This window comes from Cyprinodon tularosa, unplaced genomic scaffold (genome assembly GCF_016077235.1).
Source record: "Cyprinodon tularosa strain WSP-4 unplaced genomic scaffold, ASM1607723v1 ctg52, whole genome shotgun sequence".
Classification (NCBI taxonomy): domain Eukaryota; kingdom Metazoa; phylum Chordata; class Actinopteri; order Cyprinodontiformes; family Cyprinodontidae; genus Cyprinodon; species Cyprinodon tularosa.
Genome location: NW_024039252.1, coordinates 2720788 through 2745731, shown reverse-complemented (window position 1 = coordinate 2745731; position 24944 = coordinate 2720788). Strand labels below are relative to the sequence as shown.

Sequence of the window (24944 nt, the reverse complement as noted above, 5' to 3'; positions counted from 1 at the left end):
GTTCCATCAGACAATAAAACTTGTATCCCAAAAACATTTTGGTTTTTCCCATTTGAGTAGCAGAAAATATCAGCAGAGCTGGAACCTTTCCAATGTAGACCTTTTTTGTCTGCACCCTCTCAGTCCTTTGTGATGTGAATCTTACTTTATTTTAGGAGTTTCTCTAGTTTTCCAGTCCCCTGTTTTTTTTTTTTTTTGGACTCTTTCTAAACATTTAATCAAATACTCTGTATTTGTCTGTATTAATACATGTGTGTTACAACAGCATCAGACTCAAAAGTCTCAAAACTGGTTTTGGGAAAGACATTTGCTAATCTAGAGAATTTTACACTAACTGCACGAATCATGAAAAACACATCTAGTCTTGCTGACACCTACTAAAAGTTTATTTCAGGTGCTAGCTTGATTATAATTGACAAAATTTTAGAGGCAATGTGTAGCATGAATGTAAAATTGTGATTGCATGCAGACAAGACAAAATACACAATACAGTTTATTGTTTACAACCAGTTATTGTTTTTTTTTTTTTTTATCCTATCGTAGGCTGAGGAATATTGTTACGAATAACCATTAAGACCTGAGACACAAAGGCATGCTTGACTTAAATATATGTCAAATCCTTGTTGTATCCAAGTTTTGGAAACAAAATTTCAGTTCAATCTGGAAAAAAAATGGATTTGGGATTTTGTAAAATGTTTTTTAAGATCTATTGATAATGGTAGAAAAAAGAAAGTAAGAGGAAAATGCATTTCTAGACTTTATTTACTGTCCTTGTCTCTACATGATAGACGTATAAATGTGTTTTTTGTTGTATGTAAACTCAGCAATTTCTGAGTTTTTCGTTTAGGCTCAGGTTGAATGTGTTTTATGGAACAATCTGGACATTGAAGGCAGAAGTTCAAAGTTTGACAGTAAAAAGTTTGATTGATAGATGTCAAGTAACCTGTCTTTAACAATAATAGGTAATAGCAGGTATGAAGCTCTCTTTTTTACAGACTGTGAAGGATTCATATTGGAAGACTGACCACAGCAGAGATATCAACTATAGATGAAGAGTGAAATTAAAGAAGAAAAAATGGTTTGCTTTGTTCTAAATGGAATAGCTTCTGAGAATCTCTCCTGTTGTCTTTGTGTTTTGTTTAGGAAAATCATTTTACAGCATCTAACTGAATTGTTTGTTTTTCATCATTATGGAACAGGTTCATCTTGTGATATGATCTATATATTTCATATATAATTAGAAAGTCGTCTCTTTAAATGAGACAGAGGTGTACTATGATTTTTCCACTGTTTACTGTTGAGAATCAAAGAAGAATTTTTTTTAATTTTATTTTGGAAGTGCGCATGTGTTCCTTGCTTTTTAATGTTTCTTATTGGTTTTTGGCCATTCTTGATCTCACAGCTTTCTAAATGATTAATGCAAACGTGAGATTTGAAATCGATCCAAGACCATATTTATGTTCTTGATTTGACATAAATGTATTAATACAGCGGTGGGACTTCTGAACTTTTCATCCAATAATTGGACAGTTTGATGCAAACCAATAGTTTCAGTTAAATTACTTATTGATTGGTATACTGTGTTTATCTGCCAAATTGATGATCAGCAGGGATACAATTCTGCAAACTGTGTCACTGTTCAACACCATAATTAACCATTCAGCATTCAAGAGGAAATATTCCCCCTAACCTTAAGAATATTTTACTCCTAAAATGTTTTTTTTTCATGATAAATACTCAATTGGCTTGTACAGTATAGGGTTGCAAGATCTACATGCTTTATCTTTTAGGATCAGATTCAAGCAACACTGGAGTAAAAGTGACCAGTAAGCAGATTTTTTTAAGGTTTTAACTCAATGTTTAAGATGAAGAATTTAAAGTGTATACCTTAAGCGTAATACAAGAGAGATACTTAAGCTAAGCACCAAAAAAATGCTTGTACTAAAATGCAAATTTCCAATGAAAAGAAAATGGATATAGATTTACTGATAATGAATTGTTTTAGAAGAAAACTATTATATTAAAGCTCTTTTTTTTTTTTTTGCTCCTGCCATATGTTTGGCATACCTAACTGTTGGCTGAATTAATCAGAAAATAGGTTAGACATTTGCATAGCGTACAAGGAGCCCTATAAGTGGGTGGTTTGAAAAGTAAACAGCATCACATATTCAACAGTATTAGATGTGTAGAAATTCAACACCAAAATGTTATTTACTAAAAGCAATTTTTTTAATAGTTTTAGAAACAGACGACTCTTTTGTTAACACATCTTCATATGTATAATAATGTGGCTTTATTAACAAATTTTCATTCATTCATTTTTATTCTCTCAAAATATTTTATTGTTTATTGTCTATCCCTTTGCCATAGGGATGCATTTTATTCTCATCGTTGTTGTTATGCACTTTATAAAACTGGACAGGATCGTCACTGTTTATACATCCCATGAAAGGTGACGGGAATGGAGCATTCCACTTCTGCTCTCGCAATCTCAGACAGATCCTTGGCGTTTAGAATGAGCATATATGCTGGCCTCTGGGAACCAGGAGCCGCCACGATGGTAAGGAGGACTCCTGTGAAGACACCAGATACCAGATTTGTTTAATGAGACCACTGCACACATTTTCTCTCAGTATAGTATAATAATGTAAATAGTTATTTAGTTTATTTTCTGCAGGCTTACCATCATCTTCATCTACCCCATCAGGAGTCTGAACAAACAATGGTTCTGAGGGATAAGATTCAGGCTCCTGCCAAACCCAGGTCTCCTTGGTCTTTACATTCAGTTTGCAGATCTGAGCATAAATCAGGAAAAAAGTCAAGTATAAAGGCTTGTTTAAGTTACTCGTTCTCAGCTCTAATGTTTTAATCTCTTACCCTGTCTGGTATGAAATGGTTGAGTCCCAGTCCATAGGCGTATGTATAGTTCTTCCCTCCATACCTTTGGTAGTTAATCTGTGGAAACTCAAAGGCTAACCCCCCCAGAACAAAGAAATTTAAGAAAATAAAGAAGCACTGAAATATCTGCAATATGACTGTACTGAAAAAATATAAAGTGGCACCTTGGCGAGGTCCAGAGAAGAGCACCTCAGGTTCCAGCCAGATCATCCCATCAGCATGCATGACTGCTGTGGCTGTGGTGTAGGGCAGACTCACAAGATTCTTCCCTTGTTCCTCCTACATCAAGTCCATAATATGGTTGGTGAGAACTAAACAACTATTAGCATTTTACATACTGCAGGCAGGTTTTTGATTGTCTGATGGCACACCTTGTGAACGTCCAGAGGGATCACATATCTCCGCACCTCTGGCTGTGGGGCCATCATGGCTGCTTTCTTTACCTCCTCCCAATTTGCTCTCAGATTGGCCAGCCACAGGTAGTTGTAAACAAATTCAAATCTAGATGAAAGGGAGATTTACACTCACTGACCGCTACTGCTTCCAGGCTGCTAGTACCAGGCTTTACAGAGATCTGTTTTTGCTCAGAGCTGCTCCTCCGATACATGACCGAAACGATCCCTAGAGAATTTGGTCAATATTGACTTTTAAGTTGAACATTTATGATAGTAATATTTCGTTTTGCCATGCTTATTTGGTATTTATTGGCTAAAAGTTAGTCAAAAGGTATTTCCAGTGTCATTTTACCAACAGACAATGGAAACATGAAAGGGTATAAGTGACATGTATGAACATGCCAGTTTCAAAAACACTTTCAACCTTCAGGTGAAGCAAAGTTTAAAATTGATTGTAATTACCCTTTCCATGCACAGAGGTCAACAACAATGAACCCTTGGTCCTCGTAGGTGTTGATGTGGTGGAACATTCCAATCGCCGCTCCTTTAAACTTCAGGTCGATATACTCTCCAGGGTCTTTCTTGGCAATGTGGAAATTGGTCTGGGAAGGAAACATTAAAATAGATGAGACCATTTGGAGGAGAAAAGATGAGCCAGTATGTTTTTATTTCGTTTTAACTCTTACTCCTTGGCTTTCATTGGACTCGAAACAGTCCATGTAGTTGGAACCTCGGATGCTCCAAGCACTGAGGAACTTCAGCAGGTTTATCTTCACTGGGGTCTCAACGAAGACAAAGTAGTTATCTGACATGCCAAAGCTGTGGTTTTGGAAAATACAGTTTAAGAACCTGCATCTTACAAACAAAGTGTTGAGAACAAACAACTCTAAGAGCAAAAAAAAGAAAATAAATAATTCACCCACCTGTGCACGTAAGACGGCTTGAACCTCTCAGCACTTGGAAACTGCACCACGACTTTGGACTTCTCTATAGGGTCCGACTTATCTAAGGAAGTTAAAGCAGAGTTAAAGCTATCATTGCTTTGAAGTGCAGTAAAATACAATCCACTTTGTTTCACTTTAAAAATCCATAATGGTTGGGCCAGCCCTGGCTCTATGACCCGGGATGTGAAAAGCATGTAAGTTTAGTCAGATATTGGAGTCTACCGCATGGTAAATTATTATCTGTCCATTCTCTTGAGGAAAAACAGGCATATAAAATTTTAGGTTTAACATAGGTTTGAGAAAACACAGACCCTGTGGATCATAGCGACACTGAGCTGCCCTATCATGTTAAGATGGGAATCCTTTGGAGGGGGCTAAAAGAAACTCCCTTCTTAGGGTAATTCAGGCTATGACTATTAACCAGAGTTACTACAACACGTTCTGTCATCCCGGTTTCATTAATAGAAGTTGATACAGTTGTAAAATGCACTTTAAACCATTTTTATATGAAAATAATACATTTGACGTTTGTTTAAAAGGGTGCTGATCCAAACCTTTCTGGGTGGGAGGAATCCTCACAATGTTGTAGGCCAGTGTTGCACCTTTTCCCATGCAGTTTCCAATGTTATATACAGTGCCATCTGGCTCAATATGGGGGTGAGCTGTGATTCCATTGATGTTTATGTAGTTGCACATGTCAACCTACATGGGTAAAAATAATTACAAGCTCCCTTAGTAAAATAAAATCTAAAATCCATATATTTCTTGAGGTATGGATGGATGGATGGATGGATGGATGGATGGATGGATGGATGGATGGATGGATGGATGGATGGATGGATGGATGGATGGATGGATGGATGGATGGATGGATGGATGGATGGATGGATGGATGGATGGATGGTAAAACTATACAACTTTAATACAATTGGATATGGAATAAAGCCAAAAATGTTATCCTTCCATAACTTACTTTATTTTGTCAACTCATCCATAACTGAAAAGTACTGTAATTAATTTTCAATCTTTTACTGACTTGCATATGAATTTTTTTTCAAATATTTTTTTTTGTATTATTATTTTTGAGCTTATACCAGCTTAAGAATAAGTTGCACTCAAAGATACCTTCTTCAGGGTCTCCAATGTATCCGTGTTCACTTTAGTGATGTAGTTAGTTTCTGTCACAGCATAGAAATCCTCTCCAATAGGGTAGACATTGACCAGACAGTTGTCTGTGACCTCAACTCCTTTAAAATAAGAAAAAAACCTGCAAATAAAAAAAAAGGTGAAAGCACCTATTATGATATAAATGTGATGCAATAATCATCTTCTAGAAATGATTAAAGAGAACATCTGCATATGAAACCAACCTGGAGAAGATATTTTTGCAGGGATCTGGGTAGGCAAATGTTCCAAACTCAGTGATGACCACTCGTTTTTCTGTGATGGCTCTCACATATGCATCTGTTCGGACAAACCTGACAGACACAAGAAGTAAAACAAGCATGAAATGAAGATTAAGCTAATGCTTAAATGTAAAATAAACTCAAATCTTGCCTAATGAGGAAAAAAAACTGGCAGGGAATATACTCTGCTGATGCAAAAAAAATATGATGTTTTGTTTCAGAGAGTAATGCCACATACCAACATTTATATGATCCAGTTTTTCAATTTCTATACATAGATTCTAATTATTGTGAATACTGCAAATATGCTGAACATGAAAAGGCTAAGGTTTTGGGTCCAAAGTCTTACTTCCTGTAGTAAGTGACTTGGCCATTCTTGAAGTCGAATTTGTGCATAAGGGCCTGCCCATCAAAGAGGTGATAGAAGGGTTCATCTCCAACCTCAAAGAGTCCAGGTCCCAAACGGAGAAGACTCCCTTTCAGAAAGGAGGGAATCCTACCTGTGTATTAAGAAGAAATGTTTTGTAACCATTTGCTTAAAAACATATACTGAAAGATGAACTGATATTTGAGTGAAACATGAAAATAAACCTGTGACTGTTGCAGGCAGTGGTTCAGCAAGCTCCTCACATGTCTCAAAGATTTTCTTGTAGCTACCAGCTGGGTGTTCAAATCTGTTATGGTTTAATGGCACAAAAAAACACAATACAGCAAGAAACTCAACTGAAGTTCACACAATGAGTAGCAATGCATATTAAGGTTTTGTCCCACACAATAAATATTCAAATATGAAAGCACAGAAAATCTTTTTCTTATGAAAAAAAAAAAAAAAGAGGTGCCCCTGTTTAGGTGGTACAGCATTTAGTTTAGAAACTCACCTGCTGACCATGTTTTCCGTCTTCTGTAGAAACACACAAACTGTTTTCAAAACTGTTGAAGACTTCTGAGCCGAAAGCCTCTGATCTCCCAGTGGATTTTGGGTATTTATTTGCCCGCTCAAGGTCACGATAGCTGTGGCACTTTGTTAATCTTCCCCCTGACCAATCATGGAATACTTTGAACAAAAATCCCTTTGTGTCAATATCCCCCACGATGGCTAACTGGATTTATTGAGAAGGATGTGTATTGCAGAAAACAATGGTTGGGAAAAAATGCGGCAATAGTGCATGTGATTTCTCCTCATCAACCTGAAAAACTGTGTGAGCTTATGTTGAAAGACACATTATTTTCTTTGCACTCCATCAACTTGAACTGTTTAGCAATACAACTTAAAGTGTTGATGTTTTATAATTTATATATATATATTATAAGCATCTAAAACGTCTGCTCATTGACAGCACTTATTGCATGTTTAGGAAATATAAGCTTTCAGACTTCAGCTTTCATTTTCTAAACATATTTTATTATCACTGACTTTTTATTGTAGATCAAATTTTTGAATTAAATGCTAGAAAAAAATATATGAAAATGATTTATTGTACTTTTCAAGGATATAGGATATAGTGCTAATAAGGTAAAACGTGCACAGTTGTTCTTTGGTTCCATTTAGCAATATGTGACCTCTGTGCAGAATAATCCAGCATTAGGGATTAGACATGAAACAGAGGCTGCATTGTTCCTGCTGGGAACAAAAATCACTATGAGAAAAAAAGCAAAGTTTCACCAGAGCCACTGATGTGACGTGGTTTGAGCATAATAGCTCACATGCCTTTTAAGTGAAAAATTGTGGGCAACAACATTGGTTTGTTTTGACAAATCTACCCAAAGCTAAGCTGCCCCTACAAGATTTGTTTTCACCCTCAGTGCCAAGCAGAAGTTATCCCATTTCTTCCCTAGTAATCCTTTATACCAAACCCCTCTGAAGCTATACTTTGTACCACCTTCATCATTGTAGGGATAATGAATTAATTATTATTTTGTTATACAATACATACTATACTTCTAGTCTTCTGGCCCCTACCATCACATGTTTCCTGAACCCAGCATGCATAGATTCAAACTGGGGCGCCTGCAGTTTGTTTGTTTTTTTTAAGAAAAAATGTATGTATTTTTTTATACTCATTTGAAATGTGTATCTCTGCAGTTTATCTGAAGTTACAATTAAAATCTTTTGGTTGCTTCAATTATGTAAGACTCCTAAATCAGATCAAAATGTGTTGTGTAGTTTTAAACTAGAAGCTTTGCAATTATTTACCAATTTGATTAATTGATCGATTGACTTTATTGACCTCACAGTGGAGAAATGTACTCATTACATCAGCTCATATAGACAACTGAGAAGAAGAAGGTGCCAATGGAAGAAAAAGCTGCTACATTTAATTTAATTGATTGAACACTGCTCTGTGAGATGGCCAAAGGACACGGTTTTATACCTTAAACATAAACTCTTTTACCTCTGATTAGTTTGGTTTCTCTGTATTTATGGAGATTTTATATTATCAAACAAAACCTGAGGCCCTCACACACTAAGATTAAATTGCATACATGTGTATTTACTGATTTGCCCACTTGTTGCTTTGGATTTTACCATAAAAGAAAAATAGATAAAACAAGTATTGATTCCACACTTTTCAGCTCAGGTAATTTCCCTTTATATTTACATTAAAGTATTATAAATGCAAAATGTCTGTCTGACTTCATAGCAGACAAATTAAGGAATACAGGTCCTTCTCAAAATATTGTGTGATAAAGTACATTATTTTCCATAATGTAATGATAAAACATGAACATTGATATATTTTAGATTCATTGCACACTATCTGAAACATTTCAGGTCTTTTATTGTCTTAATACGGATGATTTTGGCATAAAGCTCATGAAAACCCAAAATTCCTATCTCACAAATGAGCATATCATGAAAAAGGTCTCTAAACAAGCTATGCTCCTAATCATCTGAATCAACAAATTAACTCTAAGCACCTGCAAAAGATTCCTGAGGCCTTTAAAACTCCCAGCCTGGTTCATCACGCAAAACCCCAATCATGGGTAAGACTGCCAACCTGACTGCTGTTCAGAAGGCCATCACTGACACCCTCAAGCAAGAGGGTATGACACACAAAGATATTTCTGAATGAATAGGCTGGTCCCAGAGTGCTGTATCAAGGCACCTCAGTGGGAAGTCTGTGAGAAGGAAGAAGTGTGACAGAAAACGCTGCACAACGAGAAGAGGTGACCGGACCCTGAGGAAGATTGTGGAGAAGGGCCGATTCCAGACCTTAGGGGACCTGCGGAAGCAGAGGACTGAGTCTGGAGTAGAAACATCCAGAGCCACCGTGCACAGGCGTGTGCAGGAAATGGGCTACAGGTGCTGCTTAACCCAGGTCAAGCCAGTTTTGAACCAGAAACAGCAGCAGAGGTGCCTTACCTGGGCTACAGAGAAGCAGCAGTGGACTGTTGCTCAATAGTCCAAAGTACTTTTTTCGGATTAAAGCAAATTTTGCATGTCATTTGAAACTCAATGTGCCAGAGTCTGGAGGAAGGCTGGGGAGAAGGAAATGCCAGAAGTCCAGTGTCAAGTACCCACAGTCAGTGATGGTCTGTGGTGCCATGTCAGCTGCTGGTTTTGGTTCACTGTGTTTTATCAAGGGCAGGGTCAATGCAGCTAGCTATCAGGAGATTCTGGAGCACTTCATCCTTCCATCTGCTGAAAAGCTTTATGGGGATACCTGGCACCTGCTCATAGTGCCAAAACCACTGGTAAATGGTTTACTGACCATGGTATCACTGTGCTTAATTGGCCTACCAACTCTCCTGACCTGAACCCCATAGAGAATCTGTGGGATATTGTGAAGAGAAAGTTGAGAGACACAAGACCCAACACTGTGGATGAGCTAAAGGCCGCTATCGAACTATCCTGGGCCTCCATAACACCTCAGCAGTATCACAGGCTGATTGCCTCCATGCATTCCCAACAAAGTATTTAGTGCATAACTGTACATACTTATTTAAAGGTTGACTTTTTTGTATTAAAAACACTTTTATTTTCTTTAATTGGTCGGATGTAATATGCTAATTTTGTGAGATAGGAATTTTGGGTTTTCATGAGCTGTATGCCAAAATCATTCATATTAAGACAATAAAAGGCCAGAAATATTTCATATTATGTGTGATGAATCTAAAATATATGGATGTTCAAGCTTTATCATTAAATTATGGACAATAATGAATAATGCTAATATTTTGAGAAGGACCTGTAGGCTTAAAAGTCAAAACCTGAGACACCCAAAAAAATTCAATCAACTTTTAAACCTTGATCAATTGTCATAAAATATTATATTAGTAATTGAAACAGTCATTAAAACCAGATATAAAAGTTAATCAATTACTCATGGAAACGCTTTAAAAGAAAGGCGCCCTCTGTAGGTCAATAGGGGCGATTATTTTTCTTCTATTACGTAATATTGCTATAGTCCAAACAGGCGTTGGATAGGCTAGTATGCCGATTGACGTTACTTATTGTTTTCCCAAATTTACAAAAAAGTAACAAGCAAATACAAAAGGGAACAAAAATGAATAAAGTAGAGCTGGTTTATCGTTTCTGGTGTTAATGCACGCCGCTCCTTCTACGCATGCGCAGTAAATTCAAGAACTATCCAACATGGCTGCGGTGTCCACCAGCAGACGTTTCTTCTTCTAGTCGATGTCTAACATTTGCTCTGCTGGTTATTATCGCAGAAACCTTTTTAATGAGAAACGAATAGGCGCTACAGTCGGTTAACCTTTGTGGATATTATTTTTTTGTTATTGAAAAACGGTACTTGTGTCGAAAATGAGTTACACGACGCGGGTGGTTCAGGTGACCAATGTGTCGCCGAGCACAACGTCGGAACAAATGAGGACGTTGTTTGGTTTTCTGGGCACCATCGAGGAACTGAAGCTATTTCCACCAGAGTGAGTTGGTCGTTTAACATCCTATTTACACGTTTGTGTCAAAGATAATAAAAGTACATGTTTGTAGGAACTCCAAATTTTACTGTAGCAACTCTAACGTGCTGCATTTTATGTAACGGAAATACAGGCCCCATGCTAACCAGAGCACACGGCTAAAGCTAGTTACCGATTCGTCAATTGTATGAAAGTGCTTACCGCTCTTTTTAAAATATAAACATTGCAGATGCGCCCACAAAACTAAATATAACCGCAAATCTTTTTGCAGAAAAAACGTTTATTTATTTTTTTTTTTAAACAAATTTAATAAATCTATAATTGGGAAAAATTTGCTCCAAATCCGAGGCAGAAATCCCCTTAAAAGATATAACCATGCTGGTAAACATTTGTCTTTTAAAGTCTGCTTATATGACATTTTAAACACACTTTTAGATTGAATGTATAGCTTTTATCATTTTGAGGAAATTATATTGATTTTAGCTTGTTATACATTTTCGAATTTGTGAAGCATTTGAAATTATAAATAGGCTTTGTCGAGACTATCTACTCTCTTTATTTGATGCACAGTTCAAAACGTAATGTTATTTAAGATAATCTTTTTTCCAAAAATATTTGCTTTTTGCTAACTAAAAGAAATTGTGTAAATATATATTCTCTCCCACAATAGATAGTTGAGGCATATCCTGGTAGGCAGTATCCTATTTATGGGACCAAATCTATCTCTTTGTTTATACTGAATGGGGATATACATTTATTTTTTTCCATAAAGGAATATTATATGGCACCTCTGCATTGAAGCCTTGAACCAAAAGTCTGAACAGCCGTAGATAAATAAGTTGCAGAAAAGTAATTTGCTGGCATACAAAGAATTGTAATAACGAAACATATGATATAATCCTATCTCTTATAAATATTAAATAAGATTAAAGGAACTTTATTGGTCTCACATTTGGGAAATTAACTCTGCATTTAACCCTCCCCCTTGGGGAGCAGTGGGGTGCCTGGAGTGTGGGTTTAAGAGTCTTGCTCAGGGAGCCGGGGTGGCAGTCTGTGGGAGTAGGTTTCAAACTCTCAACCTCAGGATTCCAAGCTCTATGCCCTAACCACCAGGCCACAACTCCCCTATTGAAAATAAAGATATTACCCATTTATACTTTTTTTTTTAAACTGTATTTTAATTGTCAGATAACCAGAGGTGACAATTCTGATGTTTTTTTTTGTTTTTTTTTAACAATGTAACTATTAAAATTTGTTTCCTTCACAGTGATTCTCCTATGCCAGTGACATCACGAGTCTGCTTTGTGAAGTTCCAGGAGCCAGAGTCTGTGGGAGTGTCTCAGCATCTCACCAATACAGTGTTTGTGGATAGAGCTTTGATCGTGGTCCCGTTTGCTGAAGGTTTGTCTCGTCACTGCTCGTTTGTTTGTTCACCTTTTGAGTGAATGTCACCATTTGTGAAGAGTAACGTTGTAAACATGTAAAATGGACTCAATCTCCTCACCTCAACTTATCTTGTTTTGTTTCTATACTATTTTAAGGCAGATTGAATGAAACAGAAACTGCAGGTTTTCTGGTTAGTAAAATGGCGTGTAAAGCAGATTTCTTTTATTTCCTCGGACAGACCGAGGTAACACCACAATGCAGTTGTAGTTGCCTTGTTGGGTTTATATCTTTGGCTTATCAGTTTTTTGTTCTTTTTCCCCTGTCTAAAGTTAACAGGTGCCGTTTGTAAGAACAATGATGTAGCAAAATCTGCTTTACACTCAAGGAGTTGAACATTTCCCAGCAGCAGCCTCTGCAGACACTCCAGAGTTCTGAAACCAAGTAGAATAAGCACATCACCATATGTACATTTTTCCCCCCATATTGGATTATTCGCTGTTAAACCTCTCTCTGTTATTTGTGTGTGTATGTGTGTGTGTTGTGTGTGTGGTTTTTGTAGTGAAGAAGGCAAAAGCAGCCCCCTCGTTGATGGTCGTCTGCCTGCCAACAGGGAATTGTAGACATTTGCAAAGGCCAGCAAGCATTCAAGCCCAACCCCTCTATTTTGTCCTCTACTCTGTCTCTGCCTGGACTTTCTCTTTCCTTCCTTTCTTATTTAAAATGGTTTAGAGTGTAAAGGTCAGATTTAAATGCGTTCTTATAAAAGCATTGCGTAAAATGCAATGTGTTCAACCTCTTTAAAGTGCTGCTTGGCCATTCATGATACTGATAAAATGGAGTTACACTCTTTTTGTCAACAGTATTCATTATGACATAACTAACAAAAAGGTTTAGAATCACTGCGACCAAAGCAGATGATACCGTTAAGGTCACTGTATTCTAAAAACTTGAAGGATCAATAGTGTGTCAGAATACACAGCTTAATGGCCCTAACCAGACATTGTTCCTTTTGTGTTAGATATGCAGCAAGGGCATTTATGGCTTGTTTTTTTGTAGTGCCAGTATCAGTTTTAGTCCATGTATTGGCTTTACATCTAAATTAACAATATTTAAAATCAGCTCTGTAGCACACCACATGTGCGAGAGCATTTACAATACAAAGCAAAAAAAACCAAACGAAAAAACAAGACGATTTGCATAGTTGACATTTTTCCACTGTGTTTAAAATTTTGTATCAATAATTAACCTGATTAACGATGTTAGCCCAACATACTAGGTTGCCATTTTGATATATATTCTACAGGGAATCCCCCCTATTTTCTGTTTTTTGATTAGTTTTTTTTTATACCTGACAATGTTGAAACACTTTCTGTGAAGTTCTCTGATGTTTAGCCTGGCTGAACAGCAAATACAACTCGGGGTAAAATTGTATTTAAAAACATGCACTTCCCTGCCAGAAAAAATTAACTTGTAATGTCTGATCTTTATTAAAACCTTCCACACTAAAGAGTGTGAACGGGCTCAGAAATGAGAACTCCTAGAGCTTATATATACTTTGATCACCGATCCAAAAAAAAAAAAATGTGATTATTGATTTTTCTTGCCAGCTGCTCAACATTTTATTTTTGAGATTCCAGTCACTAGCCTCTTTATGTACACGTCTTCAGTTTATTGATAACCATTGCAAATGTATAAGATGGTACAGAAAGAGGTATACTAATTACATGATCTAAATACTTTAGCATCACTGTGGCTCTGTTTTATAATGGAGATACAAAAATGCTTAAAATGTTGTCCCTGAAATGGCTTTAGTTTGGTTTGATAGAAAAGGGCAGTGTTAACATAAATGTGGATTAAGATAACACTATTCTTTCAGTGTGAGCTAAAGCGGGACTTCGAAAAGGGTAACTGTTTTTATTTACTGGATGCCTGTTGTCACTGCTGATAAAACTCCTCCTTGTTATTAATTGTTTGAAATATCCAACCCACATGACAATGCTGGTGCAATATTCTCTTTTAACAGTGGTCTTTTTTTGTTTTGTTGTTGTGTTTTACAGTTCTTTTTCCTGGCTCAGCCAGTCCTGTATACCAGACCCTGCAGAAAATACCATCCAACAGTTTTGTGTCCTGCAGCAATTTCTCTCTCCAGTGTGTTCTTTTGTTTAAATGTTTTCCCTGTTGTGTCCCAATTTAGGTGATGTGATATTTGTGAATGGGTTGAGACAAATGATGAGGTGTTTTGGATTTTGCGCCATTTAAAAAGTAAAAAAATAAAGCTGTTGTGTATTTTATGTAAAGCTTAAAAGCTGTAAAAAAAAAAAAATTAATTTAAAAAAGAAGTTTTATTATAGTAGCAAAAATAATTTGAGACCTCATCCCCGCCATGGTGTGGTTAAGTGATGCAGTGTGAGGTAAGGATTTTCATAGCATATGATGTACTGCAGGTACGCTACCTACCCTGAATTTTATCATTTAGCCTTACCAATTAATCCTCTGAAATGTGTTTTTGGTAAGTAGACACTGATAGCTTTTTTTTTTTAGTTTTCCTGCCAAATCCTTAAAATTCTCTCTGTTGTGTGTATCTCGATTTTTCTCTGTGTGCTTTTAGTAGCGAAGCCGCCAGCGTGAGTCGCTTGTTTCAGTAAGCATCTAAATGAAAATTGAGGGCACACCCAACTGGAGAAGCCGATGTGCTTGCTAACGTTTGGTTCATGACTTAAAAAACACATTCAGGTGATATATTCTTGGCAGTGTTCATTGGAATAGTGTGATTTATTCCAGCAATAGTTAAGTCACTGCAATGATTACTTTTTGAATTAGGGAACACTGATCTGTAAGTGACCACTTTGTTGAACCTAATTTGAAGAAATGCAGTGAGAAGACTTTTCTTCTTTTTTTTTTTTTTTTTTTTTTCCTCCTTTTTCAGAACGTCTTTTATGAATTTTCCAAACGTGTTGGGGTTCTCTTCTAATGCCTGTTTTTTTATTTTGCTGTAGGATCTATTCCAGATGAGGCTAAGGCTTTGTCCCTCTTGGCCCCAGCAAATGCTGTTGCAGGGATTTTGCCAGGCGGAGGCCTTCTCCCGACACCGAATCCTATTCCAAATGCAGCTGTAAGTCATCCTCTCTTTAATATTACTATATGAACACACACAGAGATTTTACGCCACATTTGACAAGTCTTCACACACCTTCAGTTTTCACACAATGCATCCACAGACCTTACTGTTACTTTGGAGGATTTAATTTACGGTGAAATGCTTGATTATAAATAAGGATACATGGGTTTTAAGGCATAACCGACAGTGATGTTCAGTTTCCTTTTTCACCAGGAGCACTAGTGTTCAATTTTATGTTATCAAATTCAGCTGAAAGGCAATTAACAGAGGCACACACTGGATTAAACCATGTATGAACTAAATGCAGGGAGAATCAATTTTAGTGCAACAGATTAAAAAAACCCACAACATTTTATTTACATCCCTCTTCTTAATTCAGGGAGATCAATGGAGGCTTTGGGCATGTATGGCTCATGTTCCGTGGGGAAACAGAGGGTCTCTCTTTTCCCACTGACTGCAGAAACAGGCTGCACTGTGCTCACCTACCTCAGTGAGATGATGGAAGTCCGCCGCAGGGTTCACTTTTTCATAGCGCGTCTCTTATGTTTATGTATTAACAAAGAAGTAAATTTGATTTAAAACACAGTTTCTGCAGCCCACTCATTAAAAGTCAGGGTATTTCTAAAAGTGCTATAACGTAAACATTGTCAGGGGGGAGTTTTTTTGTTTTGTTTTTCAGCTTTTTGGAAAAAAAAACTTGCTATCTGTTGTCAGGACTGCAACACGCCTCTGTGAGCTGATTGCAAACTTAATACTGTGGCGTTCATGTTTTCACTACGCTTCTCTCCTGTTTGTTGCTACGTTTACACTGCAGGCCTTGATGCTCAATTCCGATTTTTTTTAGAAATCCGATTTTCATATTTCCAACTGTATGCGGCTTGTATGTGCTCTCCTGTGTGAACTGCAGTCATACAAGTTTCCCGCATGCGCAGTGGAGGACGCAATGACGTCACAGGCCAGCGTGCTCTGTTTACGGAAGTAAGCATGGATGGTAGTGCCGGCGCGCATCTAGTGATCTTTTCCCAACCCAAAAAACTCAATCTTTTTAATATAGTTAAACATAAATACTGCTCTCAGCATCATCATCTTCCATGGTTTTTGCTTTTCTTGCCGATTCTGCGTAGCAAGACGCAGAATAGTGACCTTTGTCGGGTATTAATGAAGTTCAGGTCGGATGAATCCGACCTGGCCGTTCAGACACAGGTCGCACTAGAAAAGATCAGAATCGGGACCACATAGCCAAGTAGTCTCGGTCGGATTGGAAAAAATCGGATCTGTGTTGTTCAGACAGCCATGAAATGATCAGTTCCAGGTCGCATGTGGGAAAAAAATATCGGATTTGGGTCACTTCAGGCTGCAGTGTGAACAAAGCTTTTGTGTAAATAAGGAGGTAAATGTGTACACAGTATTGTGCTGCATTAGGTGTTGCTGCCAGAAATCTGTAAGGCAACAGTAATGTCTCATAACTAGTTTCATAAGCATTTTCCACATAGAAATTTACCATTTGACTTTTTGGAAGTTACTTTTTCTTTATTTTTAATAAAATACAAGTTGATATCTTATTTAAGTCAGACTTATTGTAGGATCAAAATGTAAATGAAAGGGGGGAAATCTGTATTTTTTTCTACTCGCATCAATCTATTTTTAGGCACAAATATGATTAAAGGGCTTGCACTGTTCATGAAACAAAACCAATATATTTAACCTGGGTCTGTATAAGTTTCAATTATTAATTACATATTTAAACATTTCATTAGGTAGTTATTGATAGTGTGGCAACCATCAGCATTCATGTCAGCGTGACAAGTAATTTGTTAAAATTTGAAAACCATGCAATATTTTCCTTCACAATTATGCATTACCTTGTGTTTTTCTTTAAATAATATCGTTATTGAATACCATGCAGGGACTGCCCTTTTCAGTGCATCATTGAGATATTTCCTGCCCCACATATACAACTTCTATAAATGGTTGTGTGTGTTACGGATAGGAAATATGTAACAGGCTGGAATTTATTATGAAAACTTTTTTTGTCTTTGTTTTTTTTTTTTTTTTAGCTTGGAGCCAACCCCTTTGGTGCTCCCACCATAGATCCAATGGCAGCTTTTGGATTCGCTGGGCCCAATATGAACCCACAGGTGAGAGTGCATGCCACATTCTTCTGGAACTATATAAAAAAAAAAAGAAGATTTAAATACAATCTTCTGTCATCTCCCAGGCAGCTGATCAGTTGCTGAAGATGATGACAGATCCAAAGTAAGTGTGCAAAGATATCAAACATTCTCAAAAAAAAAGGTTTCGAGTGGCTCCAGTGATTATTAGTAAACGCTTTCTTTTGTCAGACTGAACCCCTTGGCGGCTGGATTAAACCTGAGCGCAAGCCTGAAGGCGGATGCGTCCAATAAGGAGATAGAAGAGGCCATGAAGAGGGTCAGAGAGGCCCAATCACTAATTTCTGCTGCTATTGAGCCTGGACGTGAGTGCCTAAATACCTTTTTTGGTTGCCTGGCTTTCATATAGCTAAATGATAAATATGTGTTAAAAAATCTCTGGTGTATTTTGAGGTGTCTAAGGTGGATATTGTTTGATTTCTCTGCAGATAAAGAGAGTAAAAAGAAGCATTCTCGGTCTCGATCCAGATCCAGAAGGAGGAGATCTAGGTCTCGTTCCAGACACAGGTAAGGCTTTTATGGTGAAGGCTGACATTGATGTGCCTTTCCTGTGTTTTGACAAATAAGTTAATCCTTGTGATCTTCAGTCGCAGGCGAACCAGGAGCAGATCAAGACGTAGATCCAGCTCGAGAAGCAGGAGGCGCTCCAAAAGCCCACGCAGGAGACACACCCACTCCAGAGACAGGGGCAGGCGAACTCGAAGCAGATCAAGGTGGGTTTCTGGTGCATGGGCTTCACCCTGACCATGCTGTCTGACACAAGCAACTGGAGAACATGTTCACGATCTGGGTATATCATTTATGCAGAGACAGAAAGAAGGAGGATGTTGGGAGGAGGAGATCTAAGACGCCTCCTAAAAGCTACAGCACAGCCAGAAGGTCACGTAGTGTGAGCCGGTGAGTGCAGCCTGATTAGTTTACTACCAGGGAATTAGAGGTTTCCTTAAAAAGCTCACTGCTTTATAGTTTGAAAGTTAGTTAGAATAGAGTGTGCTGATAACATAGAGAACATGTCTTATGGTGATTTTTAATGAGACTTTTCAAAATCTTAGCTTAAACCAATCCCTGTCTACTTAACAAGCATTTAAAACCACTTCTAAATCTAATGGTAGTGAATGGAGCTCTGTGTTTCTCATTTTGGTCTGAAGGGGGAAAAAAGCTGCTAAATCAGGTGCCATATTTGCCTCTGTGTGCTTACAGAGAGCTTTGCTTTCTAACAAATTCAATCGTCATTAAAGAACATCACTGTACCTAACCTGCTTTCTCTGCTGTTCTAAGTTATAGATTTAACTAGTGACAGATCAATATGAGAATCCTGAGAAATGGGTTTAGCTTAAACATAAACCTTGCCTTGGGGATACTAAATCCAGATAAAATTATCCTGTTTATTTTGTTGTAAGCTGTTCATATATTGACTTTCCTTATTGATCAAATGTTTTAATAACATTTGACTTTAATGCACAAATATGAGCTGAAACATAAATACCTTCAATCCGTGTTCTGTGGTAGTTTTAACTGTTTAGCAGTGCAGAAACTTTTTTTTTGTTAGTCAGCCATCTGTTAGTGCATAGCAATAGGAAGGTTGGCTTTCAATTGTAACATTCTGTTCATTTTTACAACCATTGCGTACCATCATACTTACTGGTATGATAGTATAGAACAGAGGTCACGGATTAGCGGACTACGATCGGGACCCAACCTGATTTAAAACATTTATGAATTACCTCATGTTGTCCGATGACAGGGTCTAACTTCACTTGCGCCGCTTCTCCTGTTAACATGGTAAAGCTGTCCAGAGTGCTGGGACCAGGCTTCTTGTGAAACAAATTAGCCAATGAGCTGTCAGTCAGGGTTGCTGCTAGCTACTTTTAGATACAGCAGGCAAACCTGTGGCAAGCCAGGTGATGGGATAGAAGGAGAAGATGATGAGAAAATAAAGCAGAGAAAGTGAGGACTGCTGTGAACTGGTGAAAGAAAAATGAAATGGTGTGCTCAAAGATGACCCTTCACATTTTGAGCATGTTTGGCTCAACCTACTGCTGTGAAGCAGGATTCTCCACCATGTACATAATCAAAAATATCAATCCAGGCTCAAAATGAGCACCTTGATATATGCTGAGAATGGCTTTGTTGCCATTCAAACCCAGGTTTAAAGCCTTGCTGGGCAGCATAAAGCCCACTTCTCTCATTTAGCCATAAAAAAGAAAGAAAATGGCAGTCGGTACAGGTGTTTTATAAAATATGTGAATCAGGAAATTGTCTATATACCAAACTTAAAGATTGTTGTTCTATACTTAAAAAACACTTCAGATTTTAAAATGGAAAAATTTCCGTTTTTATTATTATTATTATTATTCAATGTGTAACATCGATGCATAAAAATCTTTTTATTTAAGTGTTAAATTCTGTTTAAAGTAACATATTATAATTAAAAATGTCTCTGCACCTTTACTGGTTGGTTTTCTTTATACGGACCGCGCTGATTTTTAATTGGTTTCCCCTGAAATAGAAGATAACTGGATCATGTTTAATTGCTGTTTTCTTGAGAAATGTGCTTTTATAGGTAAAAATCCTTAAAACTTTTTTTTTTTTTGTTCTGTCTCTTCCATCCTGTATACCCTATTTAAATATGAAACAAATCTCAGGAGACACAGGAGAAGTCGTAGCGCCAGCCGCTCTCCAAAGAAATCTCCAAAAAGAAGAGTTTCTCCCTCTCCATCCCCTCGAAGGTTGGTGAACTTCTGTTTTAAGGTTTTCAGTTTTAATTAGTATTGTACAGTATCAGTGTATGACCATTGTATGGAGGTCTCGGTCCTTAATGCGACCATCATGCTCCTGCCCCGTTGGCCATTGCAGCATGTCTTCCCCATCCTCTCTCTCTTAACCCCATATCCTGTCACCCTTATTTTGAATAAAGGCCATTGTACCAACCTTGTTTGAACGTATCCTGTTCCACTGAAATATTCCATGAAGGTATGTTCCTGGTTTCAATATATCATTTGGGGTTTTCTTTGTTCAGGCACAAGAAGGAAAAAAAGAGGGACAAGGACAGAGAAAGGGAACGCAGGAGTGATAAAGAACGTGTTCGTGAGGAAAGGGAGCGCTCTACCAGTAAGAAGAAGAAAAGTAAAGACAAAGAACGGGAGCGTGAAAGAAAATCGGATGTAGACAAAGGAGATATTAAGGTTTGTTTTAAATCCTGAGAACTGAAGCATCTTTTTTTGTCAGTTTGCATAGAAATATTGGTAGAACCTTGGTTTTAATGTACAGATCACCCGAGATTACGATGAAGAAGAACAAGGTTACGACAGCGAAAAGGAAAGGAAGGATTCAGATGACTCTGCTATGTCTCCTCAGTCGGTGGAGGGAAACGGCTCAGCCCGGCTGATGAAGCAGGCCAAGGTTAATGGCGCTGATGATCACCACGAAGAGGACATGGATGTCAGCGACTGAGAGCTGCGTCCTCACAGAGTGTCGGTTCATTTTCGTTGGAAACATTCTACAAAATTTTCCCCCATTTGGGTAAATTTAAAATGTGAAGTGTCTGGAAAAAAACCTGTTTATCGTAAAAATGATAAGTCTGTTTTTTTGCAAATGTATATTGCAGCATTGTTTGCCTAACAGTTTTTTTTTTTTTTTTTTTTTTTTTTTACATATATCTTGGTTCGTCAGTAAGTCCAGATTTATTCTTTGCCACCACAGATGTAGATTTGTTTGAACTGAAAGTTAGTTTGCTTCACTACTATTGAGCTCATGTTTTCTAAATTTGTTCCTTCATGTATTGTATCTTTTTTTTTTTTTGTGTTGTGGTGTATGTGTCTCTCCTCCTTCTTCACAGAACAGTTGCATCTTGCCTCTGACCTGCAAGCGTTTTATCAAGGATTTCTTTTATATAATAAAGCCTGTTTGAAGAGCTAAACTATTGTTTTCTGTAGCTTCCTTTTACCATCCATAAGCGTGGATTTTTAATGACTGTCCATAAAACGTAAGATTTGCATTGTCAGACCTTATTCCTTATCCCATGTTCCAAATGTGCCTTTTTAAATCCTTCCTCTTGTCTTGACTTCTTCCATTACTTCCTCCCTTTCAAGGATTTGTCATACAGTTCTTTTCTCTCAGAATTCGGTGAGAGAAAAGAACTGTAGGACAAATCCTCATTTATCCTCCTTTTGTCCCTTCTAACTAAAAGGATATGACTATCAAATGGTTCGTACGGATCCTTAGTCTTAAAAGGCATTGAATACTTAAATATAAAAATGTCTTAAATCAGTCTTGTATTTCTTAAAGTGGTTACCAAGTCATAAATACGATTTTATTTTTGGAATTCATATCAACAATTAAAATGATTCATGATATTTTGAAATTTACCAATCAGCTTAGCTGTAACCATTATTAGTTCCATCCTGACAGCAGAACCTATAAAAATAATGTTGCAAACAGACCTTGGGGTGATTCGCCAATAACATGGGGAAATGGAAATTCACTGAAAATGGCTATCCAGCCAAGACTTTTCTGCATGGCTAAAAACAGTACCAGGTAATGTATATGAGGAATGGCATATTTTAAGCAAGAAGTCATTCAAGCTTGGCACGATGGGAATCAAAGCTGTGGGGTCAGACGTGAAGAGTGGAAAAACAAAGCAACAAAATCAAGTTACAGAGAAGCAGCAATTTCTCAGTTCTGTTCCACGCATGTCTCTGCCAGGCCTCTACAGCATCTCTGATGTAAAAAAAAAAAAAGTACCAGTAGCACCAAATCTCCGGATAATGTTTGGTGGTACGCCTACAGTGAAAACAGCTATTATGAACTTTGAGTAGGGATCAAAACAAAGTTTGTGAATTCCATTTATTAGTTATTGGTGTGTTTTTAGCTTTCTTTCTATATGGAAAAATTTTCAAAATTGCAAACATTTCTACCGGGCCAGAAAGTAATAATGTTAGAATAAGCATCAGGTTACATTTGTCGCAGCCAGGTTTTCCTATGTTTATTGTGAAGTTGGTCTTAAAGTTTTATTTCAAGGGACAAAAAAAAAGTCTTGAATTTAACTTGCCCTATGTTGTAGGAACCCTGTCAAATGCAGGTATAACAGGAAAGTACAGATAAATCCATTATCTGAGGCCATGAGAATATCACTAGTGACTTTCATCAGAGCTGTTTCAGTGCTATGATGAGCTCTAAAAGCTCTAAAACCAGAAACGTCATCTTGGTGTAAGTGCTCACATACCTCATTAGAAACAATTTTCTCAAGAATTTTAAATAAATGAAGATTAGATACATCCATAATTCACCAAGTGATTTGGGTCAAGAGACGATTTCTCAATGTTTAATTACTGTTAACTGAAAGGCCTTTGGTACATATGCCTGTAATGGATAGATTAGTCACATCAAAGTAAATGAAGGAGGAGATCAAAGGGAATACTTCCATAAATAACCTGATTGGAACTGGATCTAACATACAAGTTGAAGGCTTAAATGAAGACAATAGTTTTGCTAACTCTGAAAGTTCAACTGGATCAAAAGTGAGTGCTATTGATCTTACTTTTAATAGAATCAATCTTATAAAGAATGTCATAAAATCATTACTGCTAAGAGCAGGTGCGATGGAGGTTCAACAGAGCTATGGCTCTCGGTAATTTTGGCAACCGTGTTAAAGAGAAAAAAATTACAATTATCTATTAATGAAGATACAAATGCTGCTATTACTTCACATATTGTATTTTTATACAACAGTTGACAGTTTTTCCAGACTGGGTAGGGTTCCTTTATGCATTATGATTACCATTTTCTCTCCAGTTTCCCAGCATTGTGCTTTAAAGTGTGCCCCTCTTTATTAAAACATGGAGCCGGCTTTCTATTTTTAAAGTTTTTCTTTTTCAAAGGGGCTACTTTTCTAAAGGAATTACACAGAGAACTGATACCCCAATTGAAAAAAATCCTCAATATTTGAAGGGAAATAAATCAAATGTTTGCACTCTGCAGTATAGTTCAGTGATACGGATGAGATGAAAAGTGGAACAGATTCTTTAATAACATTTATTAGTCAGTCACTTAATTTGGACAGGATTAAATTGATCCCAGATAAAGTAAAAAAGCTTTTTTTGATCAGGTCATTTAAATCCCACACCAAAGAGGGTCTCTAGAATATCCTTTCATATGAAATATACAGTGAGGAAAATAAGTATTTGAACACCCTGCTAATTTAGAAGTTCTCCCACAGGGGTCTGAAATTGTCATCGTAGCTGCATGTCCACTCTAAGAGTCATAATCTGAAATGAGGAAAGCTAGGTAGTATAAAAATCTTTTTAATTTTCATCAAAACTCTGGCTGCAGCATTTTGGAACAACATTTAACTACAGTTTGAGGACTTCCTGATAATAAAGACCTACAATAGTACAGCCTTAAAGTATCAGATGCATGGTCTAGTTTCTTTGAAGTTCAGCTTGATTTTGGTTTCTTTTTCTAATTTATAATCAGCCGTGTTTCTGCCACTTGCTCCTGCCGTCTTCCTCTATTTTTCAGAAAGGCAATTAAACACATGTTTTCTGCTACTTCCTTACAGTTTTTGATTTCAACTTCAGCTTATTTCTGTAATAATTTTCCTGTCCCTGTCCATAATTTACATTTCTTAAACCTTTAAATACAAGCTTCTTATGTAGTTTGTTGTGTCCTCAGCTTATACTGTAGGTTCTTTCTTGTGTTTTCAACATTTATTAAGTAATCCCACGTCTCAGCAACTGTTTGAACAGTAAGTTTTATCCAGTTTGCTTCTATTTTTCTCTAGGATTTTTCAGTCATGAATTGTGAAATGCTTTTCGATTTTCCACATTGCAGCAACTTTTTTGAAAATTCAGTCACTTAACTCTCTCTGTATTTCACCCCCATTTGTCTGCTTCTCATAGTCTTTCTTGCATATGGGGCTTTGGCTTACGGAAAAGGATTAGGGCCACTGAAAAAAAAAAAAAGTTAACTGATTTTTAATTTTTTTTTTCAGTTTAGTACGGGAAAAAAGTCAGAATTCTGACTTTAATCTCAGAATTCTGACTTTTTTCTCAGAATTCTGACTTTTTTCTCAGAATTCTGACTTTTTTTTCTCAGAATTCTGACTTTTTTATTGTCAGAATTCAGTCAGAATTGTGAGATTAAAGTCAGAATTCTGACTTTAAACTCAGAATTCTGAGAAAAAAAATCAGAATTCTGACTTTTTTCCCATGTTAAACTGAAATAAAATTTAAAAATCAGTTTACTTTTTTTTTTCAGTTGCCCTAATCCTCTTCCGTATTGGCTTGTAAAGCCAATTAAGATTACACCATTTTCTATAAGTTGATCAACTAACACATTTGAAACAAATAATTTAACCCCATGCTCAATTCAGTACAATATTCTTTAACATTTTAAGCTCTATCCTTAAACTACTCACGTTCTTCTTCAACCAGATATTCAAGTTTTTGCTTTCTTTCTAGACTTTTCTGATTGCTGCTAATACATGTCTGCCATGTTTCTGTTGTTGACTTCAGCATACTTCAGCTGTTTTTCACGGTGATTAAATACTTTTGTTTTCTGCTATTTAATAGAAATTCAGCAGTTTTAGATTTTTTAATGTCTGCTTATTTTCTGTCATTTTTCAGCTTACAGTTTAGCTTACAGTATTTTTTCTAGTTGCATAAGCAATTAAGATTCCCTGCCTTTAAAAAGAGGCGCATCTCAGAAAATTAAAATTTTATACCAAACTTTTAAGTTAAACC

General features: G+C 36.9%; 2 protein-coding genes across 5 annotated transcripts; one reads left to right on the top strand and one right to left on the bottom strand.

Moving 5' to 3' along the window:
- Nucleotides 1–2270: 2270 nt before the first annotated feature.
- On the bottom strand, nucleotides 2271–6672 carry rpe65a (retinoid isomerohydrolase RPE65 a). Its single transcript, XM_038303733.1, has 14 exons — nucleotides 6522–6672; nucleotides 6235–6317; nucleotides 5993–6143; nucleotides 5608–5715; nucleotides 5363–5504; nucleotides 4792–4939; nucleotides 4217–4298; nucleotides 3980–4112; nucleotides 3756–3895; nucleotides 3270–3399; nucleotides 3063–3177; nucleotides 2878–2972; nucleotides 2684–2795; nucleotides 2271–2573 (listed from the first exon to the last, which is right to left on the bottom strand). The coding sequence occupies exons 1-14, from the start codon at nucleotides 6530–6532 to the stop codon at nucleotides 2428–2430; spliced, it is 1596 nt and encodes a 531-aa protein (XP_038159661.1). The 5' UTR covers nucleotides 6533–6672; the 3' UTR covers nucleotides 2271–2427.
- A 3555-nt stretch (nucleotides 6673–10227) lies between these two features.
- On the top strand, nucleotides 10228–21121 carry LOC119795674 (serine/arginine-rich splicing factor 11-like). 4 transcript variants are annotated; one of them, XM_038303770.1, is made up of 12 exons: nucleotides 10228–10533; nucleotides 11795–11928; nucleotides 14910–15025; nucleotides 17089–17169; nucleotides 17250–17287; nucleotides 17374–17507; nucleotides 17631–17709; nucleotides 17790–17915; nucleotides 18010–18099; nucleotides 19848–19931; nucleotides 20222–20387; nucleotides 20560–21121. In XM_038303770.1, the coding sequence occupies exons 1-12, from the start codon at nucleotides 10412–10414 to the stop codon at nucleotides 20653–20655; spliced, it is 1266 nt and encodes a 421-aa protein (XP_038159698.1). In that variant the 5' UTR covers nucleotides 10228–10411; the 3' UTR covers nucleotides 20656–21121. The 4 variants fall into 4 exon arrangements, with proteins under 4 accessions (XP_038159698.1, XP_038159697.1, XP_038159699.1 ...); XM_038303769.1 differs by having other exon boundaries at nucleotides 20473–21121; XM_038303772.1 differs by lacking the exon at nucleotides 10228–10533 and adding an exon at nucleotides 14522–14646 and having other exon boundaries at nucleotides 20473–21121.
- The last annotated feature ends 3823 nt before the right edge of the window (nucleotides 21122–24944 follow it).